The sequence below is a fragment of the Epinephelus moara genome, chromosome 22 (assembly GCF_006386435.1).
Source record: "Epinephelus moara isolate mb chromosome 22, YSFRI_EMoa_1.0, whole genome shotgun sequence".
Classification (NCBI taxonomy): domain Eukaryota; kingdom Metazoa; phylum Chordata; class Actinopteri; order Perciformes; family Serranidae; genus Epinephelus; species Epinephelus moara.
In genome coordinates this window covers 32,374,643-32,398,425 of record NC_065527.1, presented here as the reverse complement: position 1 = coordinate 32,398,425, position 23,783 = coordinate 32,374,643, and the positions used below count along the sequence as shown (strand labels likewise).

Below are 23,783 nucleotides of genomic sequence, written 5' to 3'. Positions count from 1 at the left end.
AGACATGCAGATTGGGGACTAGGTTAATTGGTGACTCTAAATTGTCCGTAGGTGTGAATGTGAGCGTGAATGGTTGTTTGTCTCTATGTGTCAGCCCTGCGATAGTCTGGCGACCTGTCCAGGGTGTACCCTGCCTCTCGCCCGATGTAGCTGGGATAGGCTCCAGCCCCCCCGCGACCCTCAAGAGGATGAAGCGGTTAGAAGAAGAAGATGAATGAGCAGATTAGCTCAGATGTCATGGGACAGACACTTTCACATGAATGAGACTCAGTTTTAATCTGAAGATTAAATGTTTTACTTTCAGACAAAGTTTTAACCTGGTTGTTGGTTCGAACAGGAGTATAAAATCTTTAGTTTTATGTTTTATTAGCTGGGATTAAATCAGAACCAAAACTCAACATATTCAGACTGAAACAGCTGAACAAAGTCAGCTCATAAAAATTGGGTTTTTGTAAGAATCTAACTCTCAGTGTGGCTCGAACTGAGCAATGTTGCTGTTTAGTCATATTAAATTGATGTACACTGCAAAATGAGAGCTTTTACTTTTCATACTTTCAGTAGGCCTATATGTTGATGCTAATACATTAAAAATCATGGTTTTAAATACTTTAAATATTACCCCAGAATATCTACATTTATTCATATATTTCTTCTGTAATCATAAACAGATCTGTGACATCAGCGCTGATTATTATATCTTTAGATTATACACAAAATGAGTTTTGTTGTTGTTATATATTTATATAACAAAAAATATTTTGTTCATATAAACAGTTTGTAAACAGAGTCAGATTGATGATTGTGTTTTCCTAAAACAGATTATTATGTGAAAAGATTAAAGCTGCACAGAATGCTCCATTAATAAGGAATATTATACAGACATCTGTTATTATAAGAATATTAAATTTATCCTGCAGTTTCTCCTCCTCTCTAAAGACAAATATAAAATGTAAATGATGTAATGTGAATATTATTGTGTCAGTCTGATGCTATCTGGGTGTATGTGATGATATCACAGAGCTGCTGACTGACACAGTGAACATGGTGTTAATGTTTGATCATCACCACAGCGCTGCTCCCTGAATAACAATCACTCTGTTAAAATATTATTATGGGATGTTATGAATGGATCGCTGATGAATGATACCAACACATTCGATATTAAAAGATTATGATATAAATATGCTGAAGAGATGAATCAGTGACTGACTCCTACCCGTCTGCTCTGGTTGCTTTTCTTCATCCTCCCTCCTCTCCTGTCCGCCGCGCACTTCGCTGCTCCGGGGCTCACCGGAGAATCACACCGACGGGGAGGAGGTTCGGTCCGGCCCGGTGGGAGGTTCGGCCCGGCCCCGGTAGCTCGGTGCCCGGTAGATCCTGGTGTCGGTGTCGGTGTGTCCGTTAGTTAGTCCGGTTCCTCTTCAGCTCCGGGTTTGTTGTCTGAACCGAGGTAGCATCCTCCCCGCGCGCGCGCGCGTGTGTGTGTGTGTGTGTGTGTGTGTGTGTCTGGAGGCAGATGCTCTCTCTCTCTCGCTTTCTCTTTCTCTCTTTCTCTCTCTCTCAACATACGTGCACACGCTCTGGCACGCGGACGTTCACAGTAGCCTATGTTCCGGTAAAAGGAACCCGACAGCGCCATCTAGCGACATACAAACGCACACACCTTAAACAAAGACCCAGTGATTCACAGAATACATACACCTTAAACACACACACACACACACACACACACACACACACACACACACACACACACACACACACACACATTATAATGAACACTGTACAACAAGTTTCAATTCAGCTTGTTTATAGGCTACTGTCGATAATATCGCCTTAAGTAGGCTATTTAATACTAAATACATTAATGACTCAGATACTTTGTCACATCAATAAGAAACTAAACTAGGCTTACAAGGAGGCTGATGATAAACCAACAGTCAAAATGTAAACTGTTTTTTTTTCTTACTCATCATATTTTGAGTTTATACGTCAATATTTTGATTTAGAAAATCAGCTCCATTATCTGTCTGCTATTAGGCTATAATTTGTATTATATGGAGGAACAAACAGGACTGAAAAATAAATAAATACATTTGTATGTCAAAAGATATAGGCTATGATACCAAGCCAATATTATCAAAAGATATTATCAAACTTTAGACTGAGATTTAATAATTCTGATTGTCTGTCACTTAATATCTCATAATTTAATTTTGATCATTCTGACTATATTTATTTACTATTTATTTACTATTTATCAAAAAAGTCAGTTATGAGGTATTGAAATAAATCTATGTGACACGGAGTTAAAACATTGCGAAAGACACTACAGTCAAAACATTAGATAATATGTGAACAGTAAAATATATTCTATTCAAATCATGAGATACTTACCCTCAAAATTAAGAGAAAATATTTAACTTTTCAGTAGTATTTTTTATTTTTGTGATTTCTCACCTTTCATTTTCTCTTCTGTGCAGAATTTAGCTTCCATAAAAATACATGTAGACAATTCAAAGTTTACTGTTTGTATTTTAATGAAACATTTTGTGAGCTGATTAATAAACATGTTTGTCTCTCAAAACCAGAATGAGAAATTCAGAGCTTAGTGTTTTCTGACAACGATAAAAATACACTCCTGATATCAGCTGTTTGTATATATTCTGCCATCATTAACATCTCAGTTTCAGTCTTTCATCGTGTGTCTGTCTCAGGCTTCTTTCTCTTCTTCCATCCTTTCGAGACAAAACCCTGCAGAGACAAGGATGAAGATGTGAGGATGATGAGTCCGTCAGTCAGACTCAGTTCAATGTTAAGTCAACAGATTGTCCTGTTGGTCAACTTCAGTCACTCAGTGAAGACAACACAATTTAGCCTCAATGCTAATACTTCAGCTTACACTTATGCTTCCACTCGATCATGCTAAGGCGGAATTTATACTTATGCATCGAATCGACACTGTACCTACGATGTAGGCTCTGTGTCGACATAAAGCCTATGCCGCACCCCGCACTGTAGCCTGACGTGCACCTCCCCAGAAATGTAACTACACATTGCAGCACCGCAGATCTTCTGTCCATTTTTTGTTTTCCCCACAGTGGAAACAAAGCTTTTATTTACTTTAATTTTACAGATAAGAAACAATAAATTGTGAAGACAGTAAAGCCTCCACAAAGTAGCATTTTAAATCTTGTGTGTGATTTTCATGACTTCATATGAGTGGGGGAAATCTCCGCTCATTGGTAATTTATACGATGTAAAATGCCATAGGCTTGTGCTAATAACGTTAGCAACTTCAGCCTGTTACATGCATTGTCTTCTTTAGAAATACACTTCCGTTTTCACAGTAATTTTACCATGTACATACAGTCTCTTTCAAAATAAATGCACTATGTCGGTAAAACAAGGCAAATTGACTTTTTTTTCCCTTTAACAACTAATCCACATGGTTAGGTTTATTAAAAAAGAACAGGGTTTGGTTTTATAATCTTAACGGACGTGAACACTACTCTCCTGGGTGACAGTCACTGTTTGTTGGACCCATCCACCACTCCTCCCATCCGCCCTACTTGGACTTTCAATGCCTTAAATTTCATTTGTGTCCCATTGCAATTTCCCCTGACGCTGCCAAGCGCCATTTAACTATACGGCAATCGGCAGGGTATCATGGCGCCACAAGTCACTGCCCAAGCGCCGGACTTTGACAACTTTGAAGTGAGACCGGGTTGGATATGGGGCTGGTCCGTGTACAGACAATTTCAAGTTGATTTGGGATTTATAAGAGGAAACAGTGTACTGGCAGGTGTACTCACGGTTTTGTAAATCAGAATTTTTGGGGGCGTACGTACATTTCCTCAGTGTGGATTCTCCGCAGAGTTTTATAAATGAGGCCCCTGGTCTTTATGCAAAGGTAGATTAACATGAAGGTTGGCTAGGTTTGGGAGTCTCATCTTTTTAAAAAGCAACTTCTTCATTTCTTAATTCTTGTACATCCTGAACAGTGAATGCTAAACTGTTAGCATGCTGCAATAGAACCAGCGTTCCACCTGAGACAAGTGAGTCTGTCTGATTCGATAAGATGTTTTCATATCTGAGCAACTCAGTTGACCAACAGGATCATTTGTCAGAAAGATGGTTTGTAGTTTTATTTTTCTCTCTGACCTGCCTTCCCGTCATAGGTGAACTGTGATGACATGTTGAATTTCAGACACTCTGCCACCTTCCTGTGGACACTCTGAGCGTCTTTCAGCTCCTTGGCGTCCAGGTGTTTCCCTTCCCTCCCTGAAAGAATGGACAAGAAGTCATCATCAGTGATGAGGTGGTGATATTTACAACATGAGGAGACACTGCAGAGACAAATACCATAAAAACTGGTGAAGGAAACAGTAAAGTTTTAGAGTCACACATGTCTTAAGATACAGAGTGTCTCTGTAGAGCTGATGTTCCATGTCCCCAGAGCCAGTCTGCAACACCAGGGGTCAGCATGCCAAGGTGCCTGCCCCTGCCTGCCGCCCAGCACAAAATGATAGTGGTGCCAGAGGCCACTTACTGTATTCTTGTGGTCTGTTGGCAGATCCCAGGCGACACTCGTGAGGAGAAGGAAAGAAAAGTAGGAAAATAAAGGGGTAGATTTTTGCCGACGCGTTTCAGCCTGTTGGCCTTCGTCAGGGCAGAGTCTGTATGCACAGGCGTGCAGTCAGCTTATAATGTTGGGTGCTTCCGGTTGAAAAACAAATAAAATAAAATAAAAAGCAAACTTCAAAATAAAGTTTTTCCGGTGATGGTTGTGAAGGGAAAAACATGGGGGAAAAAACCTATGTATGTATGTATGTATATGTTTATGTATGAAAAATGGTCTGCCAATCTCTTCATTTAAGCCTGGAAATTCCATGGCATCAAATTTGAAAATCCAAAAAGTTTCTCTGAAGTAATATAGAAAATATTCCACAGGGCCAGATCTTAGGCCTCAGACTTATTTGTGACCAAGATCAGGACTTCACAGCACAGTCTCACAGCATGGCAGAGAGATTCACTGAATGAAAATACAAACCCAACATTATCTCAGATGCACACCGGAAAGCCACTACACCGGATAGACACTCTATACTGCATGACACCAAACCAGCTAAAGTAAACACTAACCAAACTTTTTTCACTACTACATACAGCACCCTGGCACTTCAGATCAATAACATTATCAAATCTAACTGGAACATCATCACTTGTGATAGCACACTCAGGCAACTGTTTCCAGCATCCGTGGCCCTTCTTGCTGTGGTGTGTCTGGCACCGTTGACCCTCATCAGCACCAGTCGGCTTGTTTTCAGCGGTTTCAGCATGATGAAATTGGCGTCAGAGACAGAGGAGCCCATTTGTGAATGAAATCGCTCTGATCGGCAGTTCAGCTCAGTGCACAAGAGGAGGTGAGGAAAGTAAACAAAGAGCTGAAGTCGAGGGAGTGAGATCAAAACAAACTTGTTACATAAGGTTAGATTATTTTTCTTTATCCACAGCTCTTTGGCAGAAAAGTTTCATGATGGTTTGTGTTATTGTTCACTGGTGCACGGTAAATATGTACTGTTCCTTCATAATTGGATTAGGTTGTTAATATGCTAACTGACTAACTTACGTCAAGACGGTCTTCTGGTTTCCCTTTTTGAATGATGAACACAGACGACTGTCGTCTGCTGGTATGGAGAGTTATTTTCTCTCATGCAGGTGCCAAAAGTATGTGCTGGTTGGCCACCAGTTTAAGTTGTTTTGGCCGAGACACAGCAGGGGGCCTTAATTAGCTAGTTCTCTGAAGTCTGTTTGGTTTGTCTGAGCCGCAATACTAAAAACTAACACCTAAACACAGAGTCCCACGTTGAAAAAGAAATATGAGCTTACGTTGAACAGTTGAACAACTGACTTATGAAACTTTCATCCATCATTAAAGTTTTCAGAACAGGTTTTTATTCGCATATTTTTCACACCACTTTACGTGGCTGGCATGCACCAGGCTATAAAAGCCCCACCTTTCACATGTACCCACTGATTAACATTGATTGAAACGGGTACTGAGTGGCCTTGAGCCTGGGGAGATAATCTCCTCACTCAGAGAACCAAGGTCACAATGTAACCGAACATTCTCTATCGTATCGCGATTATCTCCGCATCCAGTAGTTATATCATAACTATGGGAACTGTTTGAGACACACCGTGAGGGGCCCCAGGAGACAGCGCAAATGCACAAGCCCTCCCATGGTAATCGAATGAGACGTCCCCGCCACCAGGTGCATTAACAACAGAAAATACCCAATAGGAGTGTATTTACGAAAAAACACCAATGAACTATAAACAAATGTACAACATCCTGCGCATTCATTGTGCCACTGTACCAATGCCCAGGCACCAGATGCAACCATAAGCACGACCAACCCCGCCAGACGCAGGGGTTGGTTGCAGTTCCCCCAATCTTTTGGCTGATGTCACTGCCAAAAGAAAAACCACTTTAAGAGACAGCCACTTAATGCTGACTGACTCCAGAAGCTCAAAAGGTTCCTGCTGCAGGGAAGCCAACACCTGACCCAGGTCCCACGGTGGAATGGCCGGCCTCCTGGTGCGCAGGAGGCTTGCACTGCGCACCAGGAGGCCAGCCTTCAGGAACTGAGAGATGAGGCTGCAGTCACCATCTGCAAGCCTATAATCCCCTGTACAAGCAGCTTTGATAGCTGCCACCATGTCTCTAAGGGTTGATGGTGATTTTTCGGCCTCAAGCAGCCCCTGCAGGTACCGGAGCACCTCTGGGGCTGCACATGTCAGTGCATCGATCCGGTTAGTTGGGGGCATTGTCCCTGGTTGGGAACAGGTCGGCCACTGCTCTGCCGAAGCGGTGCCAGATCTCCCCGACCACCTCTGGGTGCAGCCTCCAGTCCCCTGGACTTGGGCCTCCCCTGGAGAGAATATCCGCCCCCGGGTTCACCATCCTGGCATGTGCATGGCCCTGATGGACAGGAACCATCACTATGCCTAGGTCATTGTGCTATTCCTTTGTGCTATTCTGCAGAGGTTTGGGGAGCCCTGGCCCCCTTGTCTGTTGACATATGCTGCTGCCACTGTGCTGTCGGTTCTTACTAGCACGTGACGGCCTTGCAGACTCGGGAGAAAATGCTGGAGGGCCAGGTGAATGGCTTTCAGTTCTAGAGCATTGATATGCTGGCCCTTCCAGTGGGTGCTCCAGACCCCACTGGTGCCCCTGCCCTTGTGGAGTGCACCCCACCCCTCCAGGGATGCATCCATGACGAACACTGCCGCCTACAACTGTCTCTCTGCGGACAGAGCCCCAGGCTGAAGAGATGCCTCTGGACTGGCCGCATGTGTAGAAGAGCTTGTACCAGGGCTGCCATAAGACCCAAGTGGCAGAGACACAGCCACCATGTGGCCCTGGCACCCAGCTGAAAATGAGAGAGGCAGGTCCTGATTGAAACCTGCCTCTCCTGTGTCTCAGACTCGACTCCTGTTCAGAACAAGAAAATAGCGAGAATAATACCCTGCCCTCGGATCTTCTTCCTGTACTTTCTGGATAGCTGACTTTTTCATGAGAGCAGGGGCGATTCTAGGATCAGAGGTTTAGGGGTGCTGAGCACCCAGAGAGCTGCCCGGCCAGGCAAGATAAAATTCACTGTTTTGTATATTTTAACGCAATTTCATTCCCACATTTGTGAAAGAAAAACACTTTTTGGGAAAGTCTGTGACTAAACCATCAAATCTGATAAAGGTTATTTAAATGCTGAGCCACAGCAAAAGAGCAATGGATTGGAATCATAAAAGAAACATATCGTAACCCTAATTTCTGGGGGAAGACAACTTATTTAGATACAGCAGCTCCTCAACATACACATAAACAGTATGTATGTTTCTGGAGTAAACCAGCCCCCTATAGTGAGTACCAAAAATACCAAAAATGAACCTTGGGCTTATTTTTTGGACTTTTATTTGAAATTAAATGCACAACATGTAACATTAACACATTAACAGTAATTGACTTTTTCAATGTTTGTCTCTGCCTTTTCCCTTCTTGTCACAATAGGAGTTATAATGTTAATGGGCATCCAGTCAGTTAGCTAGTCAGTAGCACCTTGGCTTTAATATTAACACATGCACATGACACAACAGCTAGCTTCTCTCATTCCAATTCAAAGAGAGGACAGTGGTACTGACCACCTGTAACGTTTCCTAGCTGGAAAAAACGTCAGTTAACTCCTGCCTAACAACATAAACAGTGACCTACGATTAAATGCAGCAAAAATGAGGACTGGTAATGATAATAATGTGTTGGTATTGAGTGGTAGGAGTTAAGAAATGTGCCACATATCCTGGTTTAAGCCAGGTACTTAACACCACTACTGCATATCACCCACTCTGGAAGGCAGCGCATTGCTCTGTGCAGATAGAGCGCTCAGAGCCCGAGTCGGGGAAAGGTGGGAGGGATGGGGTGGATCAAACCATTTTTGAGGCAAGGGGGGGGGGGGTATTTTTGTTGTTAAAATATTACGTTACAACCAAGTACTGTATGGTTTTGACACTTTTCTAGTTTGTTAAAAAAGGACATACAGTAAAAAAATAAATAAATAAATAAAGATCTCTCAAATTTTAGGGGTGCTGGGATTCAATTTAGCGGTGCTTCAGCACCCCCAAAAATGGGCTAGAAACACCTATGCATGAGAGAAAAGATCTCCGAACGCAAGACTTCCCTGTGCTGGTGGTCTGCAATAATGGAAAACACAGCCACCCTCGTCAGAGGAGGAGTACTCCAGAACCGAAAACGATCCCCCTGGGTCATCGTTAAAACAACCCAGAGGTCTGTCTCCAGAGCCTCCCATGCTGCCTGAGGGCAAGGGAAGGCTGGGGGTGATGTTGCGTCAGGACTGAGGTGGGGGCTTGGCTGATCCCTGGCCACTGCTGCATCCTCTGACCCATTTAGTCTTGCCACGCTGTGCTGCATCCAGCCAGCCCCGCAGATCTGGCCCACAGCCTATCCTTCCCCGATTGTCAACTGCAGCCATACAACGACAGAGCCTTGACTAGCATGCCCCTGCGGTCGGTGTTGTAAACCAACTCCTGACCACCTCCTTGAAATCAGAAAGGAGAAGCTCAAGGAACGGTTTGGGTCGCCCCCCTATTTCTTCATCGAAACGAGAAGGGGCGGGACCCTGATCAGCTGGCAGGTCAAACCCCAAAGCCAAAGCAGCCCAGCCAATAATTTCCTGAAGGAGAGGTGACTGCTGGTCATTTTTCTTTACAGGCACCTGCTGCCCCTCTGAGACCAACTCATCATTCTCTAAGGGCCCAAGGCCAAGAATGTCTATCTTCTTGACCCAGGGGAGGAGGGGCTCCTATCCAACCCAGCTATCCGCTCACCCCCTACTGAAACTGTAATAATGGAGGTAGGGGAGCACCCTGATGGGCCCCCGTCCCCCACTACCAGACCTGCCAACCTAAGGCGCTAAGCTGGCTTTTTTTTTTTTTTTTTTTTTAACACTACAACCCACACAAAAAGGGCCCTGCTGGTTTGCCAGTCTCTCTCTCACTCCTTTTTTTTTTTTGTTTTTTTTTTTGGAGACGTCACTGTAGCACGACCAGAATGTGCAGTCTTTAGCTATAGCAATAGTGTTGCTAACTGTCTTTAATTAGTTTCCCTGAGCCAACAGATGTGAGTGTGGCCACAGTATGGATTATTTTCTTTGACATCGGACAGTGGGAAACTTCTACTGGAGGGAGATGTTTTTGATGTAATGAGGGAATGGGAAGCCTCTGTAGGTGCAAACCAGAAAACCAGCTCGACCTTGCGGTGGCTAACAGGTAAGCCGCTCACAGCCCCCCGACTCTATAGGGTTCGAGCAGGCAACTAAATCCTCGAGGAAAGACGTGAGCTTCCCCCCAACTTTGTCGGGACTGAGCCAGCAACTACCTCCTAGAGGTACGCAGCACGCTGCTCCCTGACTGAGTCAGCCTCGAGCGAGCTGCTATATCTCCACCGTGCGCAAACAGACAGATGCAATACATGGATATGGCACCCCTCTCAACTGTTTCACTCCTTATTGTCAAGAAGAAGAAATGGTGTTTAGCTATCCTAGAGAGGGACCCGAGAAGGCCAGCTCTCCAACCTAAACAAAGGTAGGTGAACAAAACACTAAACTCCTCTCTCCTTTCTTTCTGCTCTCACATCAGCTCCAACAGGTGGAAATCAATGACTCAGTGAGTGCATGCGCAAGGTGGGGCTTTTATAGCCTGGCACATGCCGGCCACATAAAGTGGTGTGTCTTAAAGATGATAAATTTTCCACGTTGATTACCCCAGATGGGGATAATTCCCATAGTTATGATATAACTATTGGGTGGGGAGATAATCTCAGTATGATAGAGAACACATAGTTAAAAACCAAGCAAAATTAACTGCACGCAGTCGCAGCAGTACAAAGTGCAGAGGACAGGGGATATTCCTCGTCATGATGATGATGAGGACGTAATAGAGAATGAGACCACATATAGACAGAAAGAAAGACATTGTGGAGATACTGTAGAGAGGGAGTACAACTCAGCCCCTTCAGATAGCCACCATGTCAAATGCAAGACATGGAGAGAGTGGTGACAGACAGCGAGGGAACTTCAATTGAGAGAAGCAAGGGAACAAATGTGTGTTCACGTTTTGTCTCATATCTTCACAACGAATAGAACAATAAATGCATCAGACTCAGTGTGTAAGGTTTCTCTGTGTAACTTTTTCTGTTTTTTGGGCAGATGGGTTTAAAAATTGCAAACGAAATAAACTGACCCAGTATGCAAAGGCCTTAAGACTGGAATTATGGTCCTGCAAAGATCCACATAAATATCTCTGTGGATCTGTGTAGAGAAGCATGTTATGTGTCCCAGAGGAGCTGACATATGTTAACATTTCCATTTTTTTCCCTTTTTTCCTCATCTGGGGCCAGGTCACAGGGGCAGCAGGCTAAGCAAAGCACCACAGTCATCCCTCTCTCCAGCGACACTCTCCAGCTCCTCCTTGGGTGGAGTTCTAGAGTTCATAGAGTTCTTCATGATATGCCTATATCTTGTCATCATCACCTACATCAGAGTCCTGAATAGGTTTGATTTTTCAAAAATGAAGTTTGTGTTTTACCATCCATCCATCCATCCATCCATCCATCCATCCATCCATCCATCCATCCATCCATTTCCCACCACTTATCCGAAGCTGGGTAGTGGCGGCAGCAGGCCAAGCAAAGCATTCTAGACCCCTTTCCCCAGCAATGCTTTCCAGCGCCTCCTGGAGGACCCTGAGGTGTTCCCAGGCCAGATGACAAATGTAATCCCTCCACCGTGTTCTCGGTCTGCCCCAGGGCCTCCTACCAGTTGGACATGCTCGGAACACCTCTAGCGGGAGGCGCCTAGGAGGCATCCTGATCAGATGCCTGCACCACCTCAACTGAGGTTTTCTTGAAGGAGCAGCGGCTTTACTCCGAGCTCCCTCTGGATGACTGAGCTCCTTAATCCTAACCCTGAGGCAGAGCTCAGCCACCCCACAGAGGAAACTCATTTCGGCTGCTTATATCCGCAATCTTATTCTTTTGGTCATTACCCAGAGCTCGTGACCATAGCTGAGGGTTGGCACATAGATGGACCAGTAAATCAAAAGCTTTGCCTTCCGGCTCGGCTCCCTCTTCACCATGACGGCCCGGTGCAGCATCCGCATCACTACAGAAACCGCACCAAACCACCGATCCACTTCACGCTTCATTCTACCCTCACTCATGAACAAGACCCAGAGATACTTGAACTCCCTCGATTGAGGCAGTAACATACATTAACATGTTTTTACTTAAAATACGTATTAAAGAAACAACCAACAGGTAATCAAACTGACTTACTTCCTGCCCTGACAAACACATACTGTCAAAGACATTCCTTTCTGACCTGATGATAGCTCATTAATGCTTGAGACCTAAGGCCACTGTCATCAGTCCTGTCGTACTGGTCCTTGTAATGTCTCCTTATCATCTGTCCTATGGTGATTTAGGGTGCTGCTGATCTATGTGTCTTACTGTAAATGAGTAGCATCTTCCCTGGTGTTCCCTCAAAGACTCCGCTGTAGATGATGAGCACACAGTCAGGACAGCCCTGGTAGATATCAGCTCGGCCCTGGTCATCGTATGGAGACACCTGACCATCGAAATCTTGGGCTGCAGAGAAAAATGAAGTAAGAGATTCAGAAAACCATGAGACAAGAGAAACTCAGCACCAGGGAGAGCTAAAGTCTGTAGCTTTTGTCCTCGAGAGCAGAGATGAGTCTCACCCTCACGTTTCTTTCTCAAGGTCATTTGCTGGAATTTTTTTCTGTGTTGATGAAGCTATGCTAGCAATCTAGTCCTGCTTCCAGTCCTTGTGCCAAACTAAGCTCAACATACCCTGGACCAAATCTATACAGTAGCCCTGTTTGGACTCAACATCCTGAAAGTGACTTCAGGAACAGAGCAGGGAGTTCTGGGGCAATTTCAGCCACTTCCGAGGTGCATTAAGAAGAGATAAAGTGTGAATAATTCAAATGTCCAACACTTGTGCAACACTTGTAGTATAAAGTACAACAAGAACCGAAATGCATTGGTCCAACAATTAAGTTGTTCTTGAAACTAGAGGTGTAGCTGGACTTTGACACTGTTCAAAGCTGACTGGAGCTGATCAGAACAGGAGTCTACTTGTAAGATTCAGGGACATCCCAACTTTACAACCATTTGATGAAGGACAAAGTTTGAAGGCAAGACGCTGTGCTGATGACGTTTAGGTTTGTCTAATGAGATCTACTTCCAATGGTTGGCCTCTGTGGAACTCACTGGCACTTTTCAGGTGGAGGGTGTGGTTGGACGTCTCGGGGTCAGGAAGCGACATGTTGCCACGGAAGATCAAACACTTTCCAAAACTGAAAAAATACACAAGATCCTTAATCTATAATTCGCATGGCATGTCCTGCTGAAAAAAGGATAATGATCTTTCTCTATACTGTATCACCCTAAATGGTCCCTTACGCTTTGTTTCTCTCGATGAACCTGATGGTTTCGTTAGCGTCTCTCAACTCCAGCAGGGAGCTTGTGGCGTTCGTCAGGAGCTCCACCCCTGCTGGGTAATCTGAGAATGCCTCAACCAGAACCCAACGCACCTCCAATACCTGCAGGGACAAGCAGTTAGGTCAGAAACATCCATGCAAGCATGTGAACACAGACATTTGGATTTATCTTGTCACCTCTTTATTCAGACACACCTCCCATCACTGTGTGTTTTCTTGTTTTCTTCCTTCTGTGCAGTAAACACATGTATGCATTCCGCCACAGACACCATGTTTGTTCACTACTGTAGTTATGGATACACTCTGATTAGCTCTATATTCCCCCCTTTACAACTGATGTTTGTTACCTCCACCGGTGCGCAAGAGCACACGTTAAGTATATTAACTATGGTTGCGTGTTTGTGCCAGCTGAGTCCAAGCCCCGGGGAAGTGCGCCAGGCTTTGGAGCCAAACAGTCGTACTGCAATTTCCTTAGCTATGGAGGAGCTCACTGGTCCCACTGAAACCACAGACGATTTGCTGGCTGTATGAGGCTCTTTAAGAAGATTGTTACAACGATATCACAGAAGCTTATCATGATCCTGGTTTTTGTGTATATTCTGTTATCCTATGGCCTTTGTTTTGGAGATTTTTTTCTTGTTTCATGTTATTTATTCATGTTTAATCTGTTTCCTGTTTTATTTTGTAGATTCTCTCTTCATGCGTTGTGTCTGGTTTTACTTCCTGTCTTTGTGTGTTTTCCTGCCTGTTTTCTGTCACACCTGTCTCTTTAGTCCTTCCCTGTTCCCAGAGTCTTCCCTTCACACCTGTTCTGTATTGGTTTTGTTTGCTCCACCCTAGTGTTTCCCTCCACACCCTTGTTGTCAGCCAATCCCCATTTCCCTTCTTTTGCTTGTATCCACCTACTCCAGCTGTGTCTCATTCTTGTGACTGGTTTTCTGTGTGTATATTTATCTCGGTGTTTCCCTTTGTTCCTCGTCAGTTTGTCCTGTGTTCATTCTTGTGTTCATCCCTGTGTTCTTGGTGTCAATCCCTGCTCCAATTCCTGCCTGGTGTTCTGTTTGGATGTTTTATCTGACTGATTTCATCTCCCAGTTGGTTTTCAGTTTAGTTTTCGTTCTACTTTCATTTGGACTTCCAGTTACCTGCTTTATCTGGATGTTTTTTTTATCAGCTGCATTAAAGCTTGCTTTTTGTTAAAACTTCTACCTGTCTGTTACTCTGCATTTGGGTCCTCCCTGCACTGATTCATGACAAAGCTCATGTGAAGTGGAACAGATTGGTACATTAGTGAAGTTAATGTCACTGGTGCATGCTGCTGCCAGAGTTAAAAGGCTGTGTAATAAAACAGATCACCATCAGGCATGAGAGCCCTGAGATGAAGTCTGGGCTTGTTCACAAGCTGTCTATTTCGTTGTAGATCTTTAAAAGAACTCACTGATAGAACAAAGCAGGCATGCCTTAATGCATGATCCACATCTCCATCAAAACTCACCATTCTCAGAGTGTAAGTTGTTGGAGGTTGATGTGTTTCCCATAGCAAAGGGGATTTGGAAAATGCCAACAGGAAAGGAAATGGGAATGCCGGCTGAAATCAGCAGCCCAATGGCAGGCTTATAGCCACAGTCTACATCTGGTACATCAGACTATCTACTGAGAGGCTTAATTTTTTAGTCTGGTGACTGAATGGCAACTATATGTTCATCTAGTGATGACAAGTTAAGACTGTGGTTCAGAGCCTTTTCAGCAATGATGAGTTTGATGGTCTTGTCTTTTAGATATTTTTTTTATTTAGGGATATGTTATTGTCATCATTTTTAACCTCTTTTTTTCAGCCCATTCTCATTCCAAACTCATTAAATACCGCTGCTTTGTCGGTGATTTTGGCACTAAAACCCACCTTTTGTCGTTGTATGATACACCACCTGGGAGCATCAGTGTGTAATGCAGCTGGAGGTGATCTTTTGCAGTGCTACACAGAGGGCCAGTGTCAGTTCATAACGCGACTGGACGGCACCTGTCGTGGTGTTATGATACGCCACAGGATGGCGTCAGGCTGAATTGCTGCCAGTAACAACGTAACATTAAGAGCTTGAAAGTCTCTACAGGGCAGGCATGATGGGTGGCGCTTGGGTCCTTCAAACCCTGGACTTTCACTTGGTAGGTTGGGATTCACTTGCTGTATGAATGTTATTTTCTAAACCTAACCATATGCTTTTGTTGACGTTCCAGCATTGGTCACATCATCCAAGAACATCAACATCACACACAGGAGGATACCTAGTGCGTAATATGTAATAGTTGCATTTGGAGTGTGTTTTGAAAAAAAACATTCAAGGCATTGCCAGCAAGTTGTATTGCTGTTCCTACGAGGTCAACAAAATGTAGTATAACGTTTACCTTGTCGTTACATTTTATGCCTGTTCTTTTAAAGGTCCTTCTAGGACAATGGTTCCCAGGAGCGTTGCTAGGAGTTGAAAACATCCGGGGCTTTAGCCCGGAAGTGGGAACAATTTTTTACCCGGGTGTCCAGGGGTTTCTCCCCCAGGAAAATTTTGAATAATTCCCTGTTACACACGTGATTTTAACATATTTTGACAAAGAATTTTGACAAATAAGTCTTCTATTATTGGGTTGCCCAAATTGTTGGTTAAAAACCCTAAAGTCCCCCAATTGGGGGACTTTGAGAATAACTTTGCAAACACAGTGTGAAACAATGCGCTAATCACGAAGAATATAGTGATGTTGCACATCAAATTAAACAGTAGAACCTGGGCTACAAGGCTGTAAAAACTCTTTTTACATGCCCCAAACATATGTCAAACAACAACTAAATGAATAACAACAAATCAAACTCCATACAGCACCGATGTGCCAACCCACTCGCCATATTTCGGGCTCTTACTCAACGCCACGTTATGCAAAACACACACCATTCATCTCAAACGAAAGCAGAGAGTGCCGTTTCTACACATATCCGCCAAAGCATGCTCCACCAAAGCATCAGAGAGATAGAGGCCAAAGAACAACAACAACAACAGAAATCGTTTCGCCGAACGATAGTTGTAAAATTTCTCTTACCTTTTTTTGTTTTGCCGTGAAAAGTTTATTTCACCGGTAAAACACAGTACATCCTGGTAAACGGACATGTTGTGTTCAAATGAATCCGGACGAACATCACGGGCTTTAGGACCCGGGGGGAAGCATTACAATGACCACATACAGCGGCCAGGTTCTGCTGACTCTGACTGGCTTACAGTGCTGTCAATCTCGTGTTGGTTGGTATAGCATCATTCTATTGGCTCTAACAAATCAAACGAGGTGTCAATCACTCAAATCGGCCAATCCGTTGCGGAGATAGAGCCTCCAAAGCACAGAAGAGAAAATCTGCTTCACATTTAGATGGTGTGTGTGTGCATCTGGACTTTGCTTGAACATAAAGAAATGTGAATTGCTTGCTCTTAAATATTGTGACATCCCTTCTATTTGTAATATACCTGTAAAAGACTCTATTACATACTTAGGAATCATTATCACTAAAGATGGAGAAGCCAGATGCAATTTAAATTTTGACTTAATTATTGACAAAACACAGAAAAAATTGAACCAATGGCTGCAGAGGGATTTGTCATTGAGAGGTAGAATTCTACTAGCCAAAGCTGAAGTAATATCCCGTCTCACATATGCTGCTTTATTTGATGTCAACAAAAAGGTCTCAAAAGATATTGACAAGATGTTATTTAACTTTTTATGGAGGAACAAAAATCAATATATAAAAAAATCAGTAATTATGAACTCATACGATAAGGGTGGCCTTAACTTTTTAGATTTTTACACTTTAAACAATACATTCAAAATAAATTGGCTAAAACTATTCATCAAGAACCCATCTTCAATTTGGAACTTCATACTAAATTTTATTTTTTCTAAATTAGGAGGCCTAAATCTCTTCTTATTTTGTAATTATAATACTGAAAAGGTCCCCTCAAAACTATCCAGCTTTCATAAACAGATGCTTCTTTATTGGTCATTGATTTATAAACATCATTTTTCCCCGCATAGGTACTACATATGGAACAATAAAGACATCGTATATAGAAACAAAATCTTATTTTACCCATATTGGTTTACTCACAACATACTTCACTACTAGTGAATTTAATATTGTTATAAGGGCAATCCCTGCTGGAGTAATTATGTTATTTAAAAGTACAGCAGGACAGAATCCAACAATATTATCCATTGATCCAACCAAACTTGAAATTGGTCAAATTTGTTTCTCTTCAACAGCAATAGTACAGTAATCGTCGTATACGTTCATTATTTCAGAAAGAAGTTGTATCAGTTCCATATGTGGTAGCTTACTGGAACAACTTTGTCAATAATCTTGACTGGAAAAAGATTTGGAACTTACCTGCTAGATATATGATAAATAATAAAGTAAAAGAAGTATCTTTTAAAATAATTCACAGATTTTACCCATCTAAAGTTTCTTACAACGATTCAAAAAATATGTAGGTGTCAATTGCTCTTTCTGTGAATGAGGTCAAACAATATATTAAAACTATCAGACATTCTACTAACATGAAAGCCATGAAGACTTTTGATTTATGTGCTCTTTTTAATGTATTCATGTAATATGATATTCTGGAATGTTGCCACATAATGTATGTAACCCCCTGGCGGTTGTCATTGTACTTTTATGTTTGTTAATAAAGATTTAAAAAAAAAAAAAAAAGAAAAAAAAGAAGACACTAAGGGTCCAGATTTCTCCTTAGGCCCTGATCACACAGCAAGCGTTTTGCAGGTTGCAGTCAGTATGTAGTTTCTAAAGTCAGAGTGCAGAAATGCGAGGTGTGTCGGAATGCAAAAACTGTGAGCAAAAAGCTTCAATCTTATTAAAAACAATTACAAAAACCCGCCTCCAGCTGCTAAAACGCTTTCTGTGTGATCAGGGCCTTAGTCATCAGTTCAAGGTCCCACCGCTTATTACATTCAGCGTCATACTTTGTTTGGCCATGTCGTTGAGCTAATTTTCTGTCTCTTGTCAGCTAGTCACTCACTCTGCAGCAGGAGACAACACATCATAATACAAGCTCTGATCATAATACAAGCTCTGTGCAGGAAAGTTACTGTACTAAAAAGTACAGTGCGATTTTTTTATTTTTTATTTATTTATTTTTTTACAAACTTGACACATTTGTGAGTTACTTGCAGTCCATTCAGAATGGGACCCACTTTTGGACTGTGACCCACCAGTTGGGAACCACTGCTCTAGGATCAGGCATGGAAACTAGTAGTAATTACTGTGATACATTGTGTTGGATAATTGCTGTGCAGGTCTCTGTATTTGTACCAAATGAACAATAATGTAATAAATAATATGTGTTTTGTGTGTTTCCCACCTTGTGCAGCTCCTGGCGCTTCACCTTCTCCGGCAGACTGCAGTTTTCAGCCACAGGTGCTGCGCTGGCGCTCAGCACCACCATGACCAGCAGAAATGCCCTGGGCAGAACAGACATCCTGGATCAACAGTACCTGCTGGGTTTGTTGGGAAGTTGAGGAAACAGTTGTGAGGTGAGATCAGAGACTGCTGTCTCTTTTAAAGGCCTCTGAAGTCTGAAGGACGACAACAAAGTGTTTCTGTGTGCTTTTAAGAGAAGTGGCAGCCGTCCAGACTAGCACAGGCTGAACCCTGAACCTATCAGGACATAGGCGGATCGACTCACTGCTGTTCACTGCTACTGCTTTCACGAAGAAATACTACACTTTTGCTAAATCAATCTAGTATTTCTACCACTAGTTTTGGTACTACTGCAGCTTTTACAAGACCAAGAACTAAAAGTACAGCTTGACTTGATATTCCTACTAGTGCTGCTACAGCTACTACAGCCACAGTGATATTTCTACTATTGCTGCTCTGAACCAGATCATTTTTATTTTGAGATTTTACTTCAACAACTGGTTATTTGATTATTTCAGTTATCATTAATATTGATAATTCTACTGGTGATTATTCCCGTAGCAGTTTCTTGTTGCAGGACATCAGTCTGCAGGTGTGTTGAGGACACAAAGTGAATAACAAACAATCCCACTCAGTTTGCACAGACTTTGACACGTTTTTGGGATTAATCAGGGACAACTTTGTTTATCTTTGACTTACCTTGACAATAGATAAAAAAACAAAAACAAGGCTGTGATGTTTCAGTATCCAGGGAAATTTAGGGTTGTGGATAAAACTGTGTTATAGGCAAAGTCATACCTCTTACAACTTTTATGACCTTAGATATGTTCTGATTTTTCAATAGTTTGGGATATTTGGAACAAAATGTCAAACTGCAGAATGTGCCATGCATTAGGGATAAAAACGTTCTTTTTAGGAAGTGAACAAACGTCAAACCACACCATCACTAGCAGACCAACATCTTTCAATCAAAACCTTAAATCTCTGAATTTAAGGTCTAAACTGTCCCTTAATTTGCAAGATAATGGTACAGGCTGCTTAAATCAATAAAGTTTTTTTTTTAAAAAAGTGTTTAACATGATATCGGAGCAGAGGCATAATTTAGAGCTTAACTGTCCCCTGTTGAATATTGATATTAAAATGAATTGAAGTTCCCTAAACCCGCATTTATAATTACTTACGGACTGTTCTTTACTTATCAGAGGAGGGGGTGGCTTTTTTTTCTGACCCTCAAAAAAGCTACAAATATTTTTTTCCTTGAGCCTCCCTGTGTGACTGGCAGAAAATCCATGATCCTCCCTCCACCATAAATTAGTTTATTATTAGTTTAGTCATATTTTTAAAACTTACCCTTTGATGTTTTAAAGTTAAAGTTTTAAAGTTGAGGACGAAACTCATCACTTCACTCTTGTCGTGCAAACAGTTTATTTTTGGCCAAATTTTAAATGAGACGTAGCTTAAAGTTATTTTGATGAAATATCACTACTTCAAGCTTGGATTTGGTTGTTGTTTTTTAGCCCAGTTCAGAGAAAAGATTCACAACGACACAAGTTGAAATGTGCAACTACTTGTGCCGTTCTGCAATGTTCTAAAAAACTGTCGGTTCTTACCGATGCAACTAGATGAGACGGTGTATGATCTCTATGCAACAACTCTATGTACTTCCGTTCTGATTTGCAGCTTTTCAGGTTTATTCTGTGGCTGAATATAATTTGAAGCTTCTTAAAATAAGAATGCGGACAGTGATAGTGAGACACTGGCTACAGCTGCATTTGTAGTAGTGATGAAACAAAACCAGCATCAGATGGACTGTATTCATAATCAGTACACCACAGTAGTATAAACAACCAGCACCCATTAAACAGTCAGTGAGAATGTGTGTATGTGAGGGGGCAGAAGCACATACAGTGAGCAGCAGCAGCGACCCACCGTCTGACACCGGCACACCATGAGGACAGAAACAGAGGGCTCAGCAGGGATGGAGCACCTGCTACAGCATGCAAACACGCTGTCTGCGGTCATTTTGACTTGACCAGCAGACTTCACTACAGGCTGATTTGACCAGATGAGTTATAGGTGACACCATCAGCCAGCTTGAGTCGAGTTCAGACTGGTCAACTTTTTTATGCAATGCTCTAAAACGATTTTGTCTCATAGCAAATCATTGGTCTGAACTGGGCTTTAGGGCTGTCAAAATAACGCGTTCATTTTGATAAATTGATCGCAAAAAAATGAAGGCAATAAAAAAATTAATGCTGATTAAAGGCGTTCTATGGTGCCCTTCGACCTGATGCGTCATTGAAGGCCTTGTCAAATATCACATCAACACAAAGCATTTAGCAAAGAACCCGGAGGTTCAAGCTAGCACAGCCTCTGATGCTAGCGAGACCAGCGAAAGCACGTGAACACACATGAAGGCGGTGCCGATGTCTCACGGTCTCGTGCAGCGCAGTGTACAGAGAGGCAGTTAGAACTACAGGCTACAATGAGGCTAAAAACAGAGTTCAGATGACGTTTTTCCAAACAGCTTTTTATGTCGGGGCTTCAGGACACTTGGATCACTACGGACGAGCAGTATGGAGATATTTTGTGGTTTCAATTATGTGTTTTTGGACGTTTTAATCTGGGTCGCCGTCAGCCATTAGGTGTGCAGTTGTGCTGCAAAACCCCGTTTTGATTTATTATTTGAGTTTGGGTTTTTTTTTACATTCGTTATGTCACCTGTAACAGATCAGTAACGGCTCTTCTATATCGTAGCATGCTACGCCCTGTGACACACACACACACACACACACACAGAGGTTCTGTGTTAGCACATTTACAAGTCTTTTTTGCAGCTGCAAACACAGAATTTAACAAATATAATATACATTAATGGCAAAAGCTTGAGCTGGACACTCTAAGCCAGTGGTTCCTTCTTTGGCTCGTGACCCCACTTTGAAAAACTTTGGTGACCTCAGACGACCACAGACACTTTTTTTGCTCAAATTAGGCTAATAGGCTATGTTTTTTCGATCAAGGCTTCAAATTAATGTTGAATAAACGAATCAAATTAAACAATGCATAATGGAAAAAAAGCTATGTAGCTACAAATATGGGCTATATCTGGTTAAAACATGTATTATAATGCTCTCGCTGAGGTTGTGTTTTTAACATTATAAAGATGAATTTAATTTTAACTGACTCTGACCATATTATACAGGCAGCCTCTCACCTCACAGCAGCAGCCCCGACCTGGATGCACACACACACGCGACGTGAACATGGCAAGTACAAGCATTAAGCTCCCGTTTAAACATTTAAATCAGACCTATTCAATTAGCGGCCCAGAAGCAACCTCTGAGACCAGGTGTTAAACGGCCCGAGGCAAATTTAATCAAGACCGTGATACTAGTAAGCTCCGATGTTGTCAGCTCTTATCGTTACTTTTTAAAGTTTTGGTTTCACGTATCAGCATTCTGCAGCCTCTCTCCTGCTCTCTGCATGTCAGGGCTGATCTCTTACTCACAGCGGGGGCACGCGCACGCACACACACACACACACACACACACACACACACAGCGTGAAGTCAGACATCAGCAGAGGTGCTCGTCTTGTCTCGTCTCGTCTCGTCTCGTCGTCCTCCGCTTATCCGGGTCCGGGTCGCGGGGGCAGCAGCCTCAGCAAAGAAGCCCAGACAGTCCTTTCCCCAGCCACCTCCGTCAGCTCTTCTGAGGGAACCCCGAGGCGTTCCCAGGCCAGCCGGGCGATGTAATCCCTCCAGCATGTCCTGGGGCGCCCCCGAGGTCTCCTCCCGGTTGGACATGCCCGAAACACCTCCCAAGGGAGGCGTCCGGAAGGCATCCTTACCAGATGCCCGAACCACCTCAACTGGCTCCTCTCGATGTGGAGGAGCAGCGGCTCTACTCCGAGTCCCTCCCGGATGTCTGAGCTCCTCACCCTATCTCTAAGGCTGAGCCCAGCCACCCTGCGGAGGAAACTCATTTCGGCCGCTTGTACTCACGATCTCGTTCTTTCGGTCACTACCCAGAGCTCGTGACCATAGGTGAGGGTTGGAACGTAGATCGACCGGTAAATCGAGAGCTTCGCTTTCTGGCTAAGCTCCCTCTTCACCACAACAGACCGGTTAAGCGTCCACATCACTGCTGATGCCGCCCCAATCCGCCTGTCAGTCTCCCGCTCCATCCTACCCCCACTCGTGAACAAGATCCTGAGATACTTAAACTCCTCCACCTGAGGCAGGTCCCCCCCCCCAACCTGGAGTGGACAATCCACCCTTTTCTGGCTGAGGACCACGGCCTCAGACTTGGAGGTGCTGATTCTCATCCTAGCTGCTTCACACTCGGCTGTGAACCGTCCCAGTGAGAGCTGGAGGTCACTGTTCGATGGAGCTAGGACGACCACGTCATCCGCAAATAGCAGCTGCGTAGTTCCTTCACTACCTCTGCGACTTCTGCCCCCGGAATTGGACAACCCGCCCCCGAGACCCCCGGCTCTGTTTCCTCACTGGAATACGTGTTGGTGGGATTGAGGAGCTCCTCAAAGTATTCCTTCCACTGCCCGACAATGTCCCCAGTTGACATCAGCAGCTCCCCGCCCCCACTGTAAACAGTGTGAGCAAGTTGTCGCCTTCTCCCCCTGAGGCGCCGGACGGTTTGCCAGAACCTCTTTGGAGCCAATCGATAGTCTTCCTCCATGGCCTCACCGAACTCCTCCCACGCTCCGCTTGGCCCGCCGGTACCCGTCAGCTGCTTCTGGAGACCCACAGACCAACCATGCCCTGTAGGCCTCCTTCTTCAGCCTGACGGCCCCCGCGGCCTTGCGGCCACAGCTTGCAACAGCTGCCTCGACAATGGCAGAGCGGAACAAGGCCCATTCGGACTCAATGTATGGCAGAGCGGAACAAGGCCCATTCGGACTCAATGTCTCCCTCCGCCCACGGGACGAGGTCGAAGCTATCCCAGAGGTGGGAGTTGAAGATCATCTTGACTGGTTCTTCCGCCAGGCATTCCCAGCAGACCCTCACTGCTCGTTTGGGCCTGCCAGGTCTGCGCGGCGTCCTCGCCTGCCACCTGATCCAACTCACCACCAGGTGGTGATCAGTTGACAGCTCTGCTCCTCTCTTCACCCGAGTGTCCAGAACATATGGTCGCAGGTCAAATGATACGACTACAAAGTCAATCATTGACCTGCAACCTAGGCTGTCCTGGTGCCACGT

At 43.7% G+C, this 23,783-nt stretch overlaps 2 protein-coding genes across 3 annotated transcripts in view; both read right to left on the bottom strand.

Annotated features, from left to right (window-relative positions):
- The window catches only part of LOC126384321 (pleckstrin homology domain-containing family O member 1-A-like), a 35,551-nt gene extending 34,077 nt beyond the window's left edge, over positions 1-1,474 (bottom strand). For both annotated transcript variants that reach the window (XM_050035311.1, XM_050035312.1), the window contains exon 1: positions 1,217-1,474. In XM_050035311.1, the coding sequence (XP_049891268.1) occupies positions 1,217-1,243 (27 nt within the window). In that variant the 5' untranslated portion in view covers positions 1,244-1,474. The remainder of the gene's footprint in view (positions 1-1,216) is intronic.
- Positions 1,475-2,515: 1,041 nt separating this feature from the next.
- Positions 2,516-18,776, bottom strand: LOC126384340 (saxitoxin and tetrodotoxin-binding protein 1-like). The gene is made up of 6 exons (XM_050035353.1): positions 18,507-18,776; positions 13,064-13,203; positions 12,872-12,957; positions 12,086-12,223; positions 4,165-4,284; positions 2,516-2,754 (listed from the first exon to the last, which is right to left on the bottom strand). The coding sequence occupies exons 1-6, from the start codon at positions 18,621-18,623 to the stop codon at positions 2,714-2,716; spliced, it is 642 nt and encodes a 213-aa protein (XP_049891310.1). The 5' UTR covers positions 18,624-18,776; the 3' UTR covers positions 2,516-2,713.
- Positions 18,777-23,783: the final 5,007 nt, after the last annotated feature.

Bases quoted from the DNA above. Each gene is read 5' to 3' on its own strand.
- LOC126384340 (XM_050035353.1), bottom strand. From the start codon at position 18,623: ATGTCTGTTCTGCCCAGGGCATTTCTGCTGGTCATGGTGGTGCTGAGC. The intron at 13,204-18,506 runs GTGGGAAACACA...TTGTCCCTGCAG, and splicing joins AGCGCCAGGAGCTGCACAAG to GTATTGGAGGTGCGTTGGGT. The intron at 12,958-13,063 runs GTAAGGGACCAT...GTATTTTTTCAG, and splicing joins TTCATCGAGAGAAACAAAGC to TTTTGGAAAGTGTTTGATCT.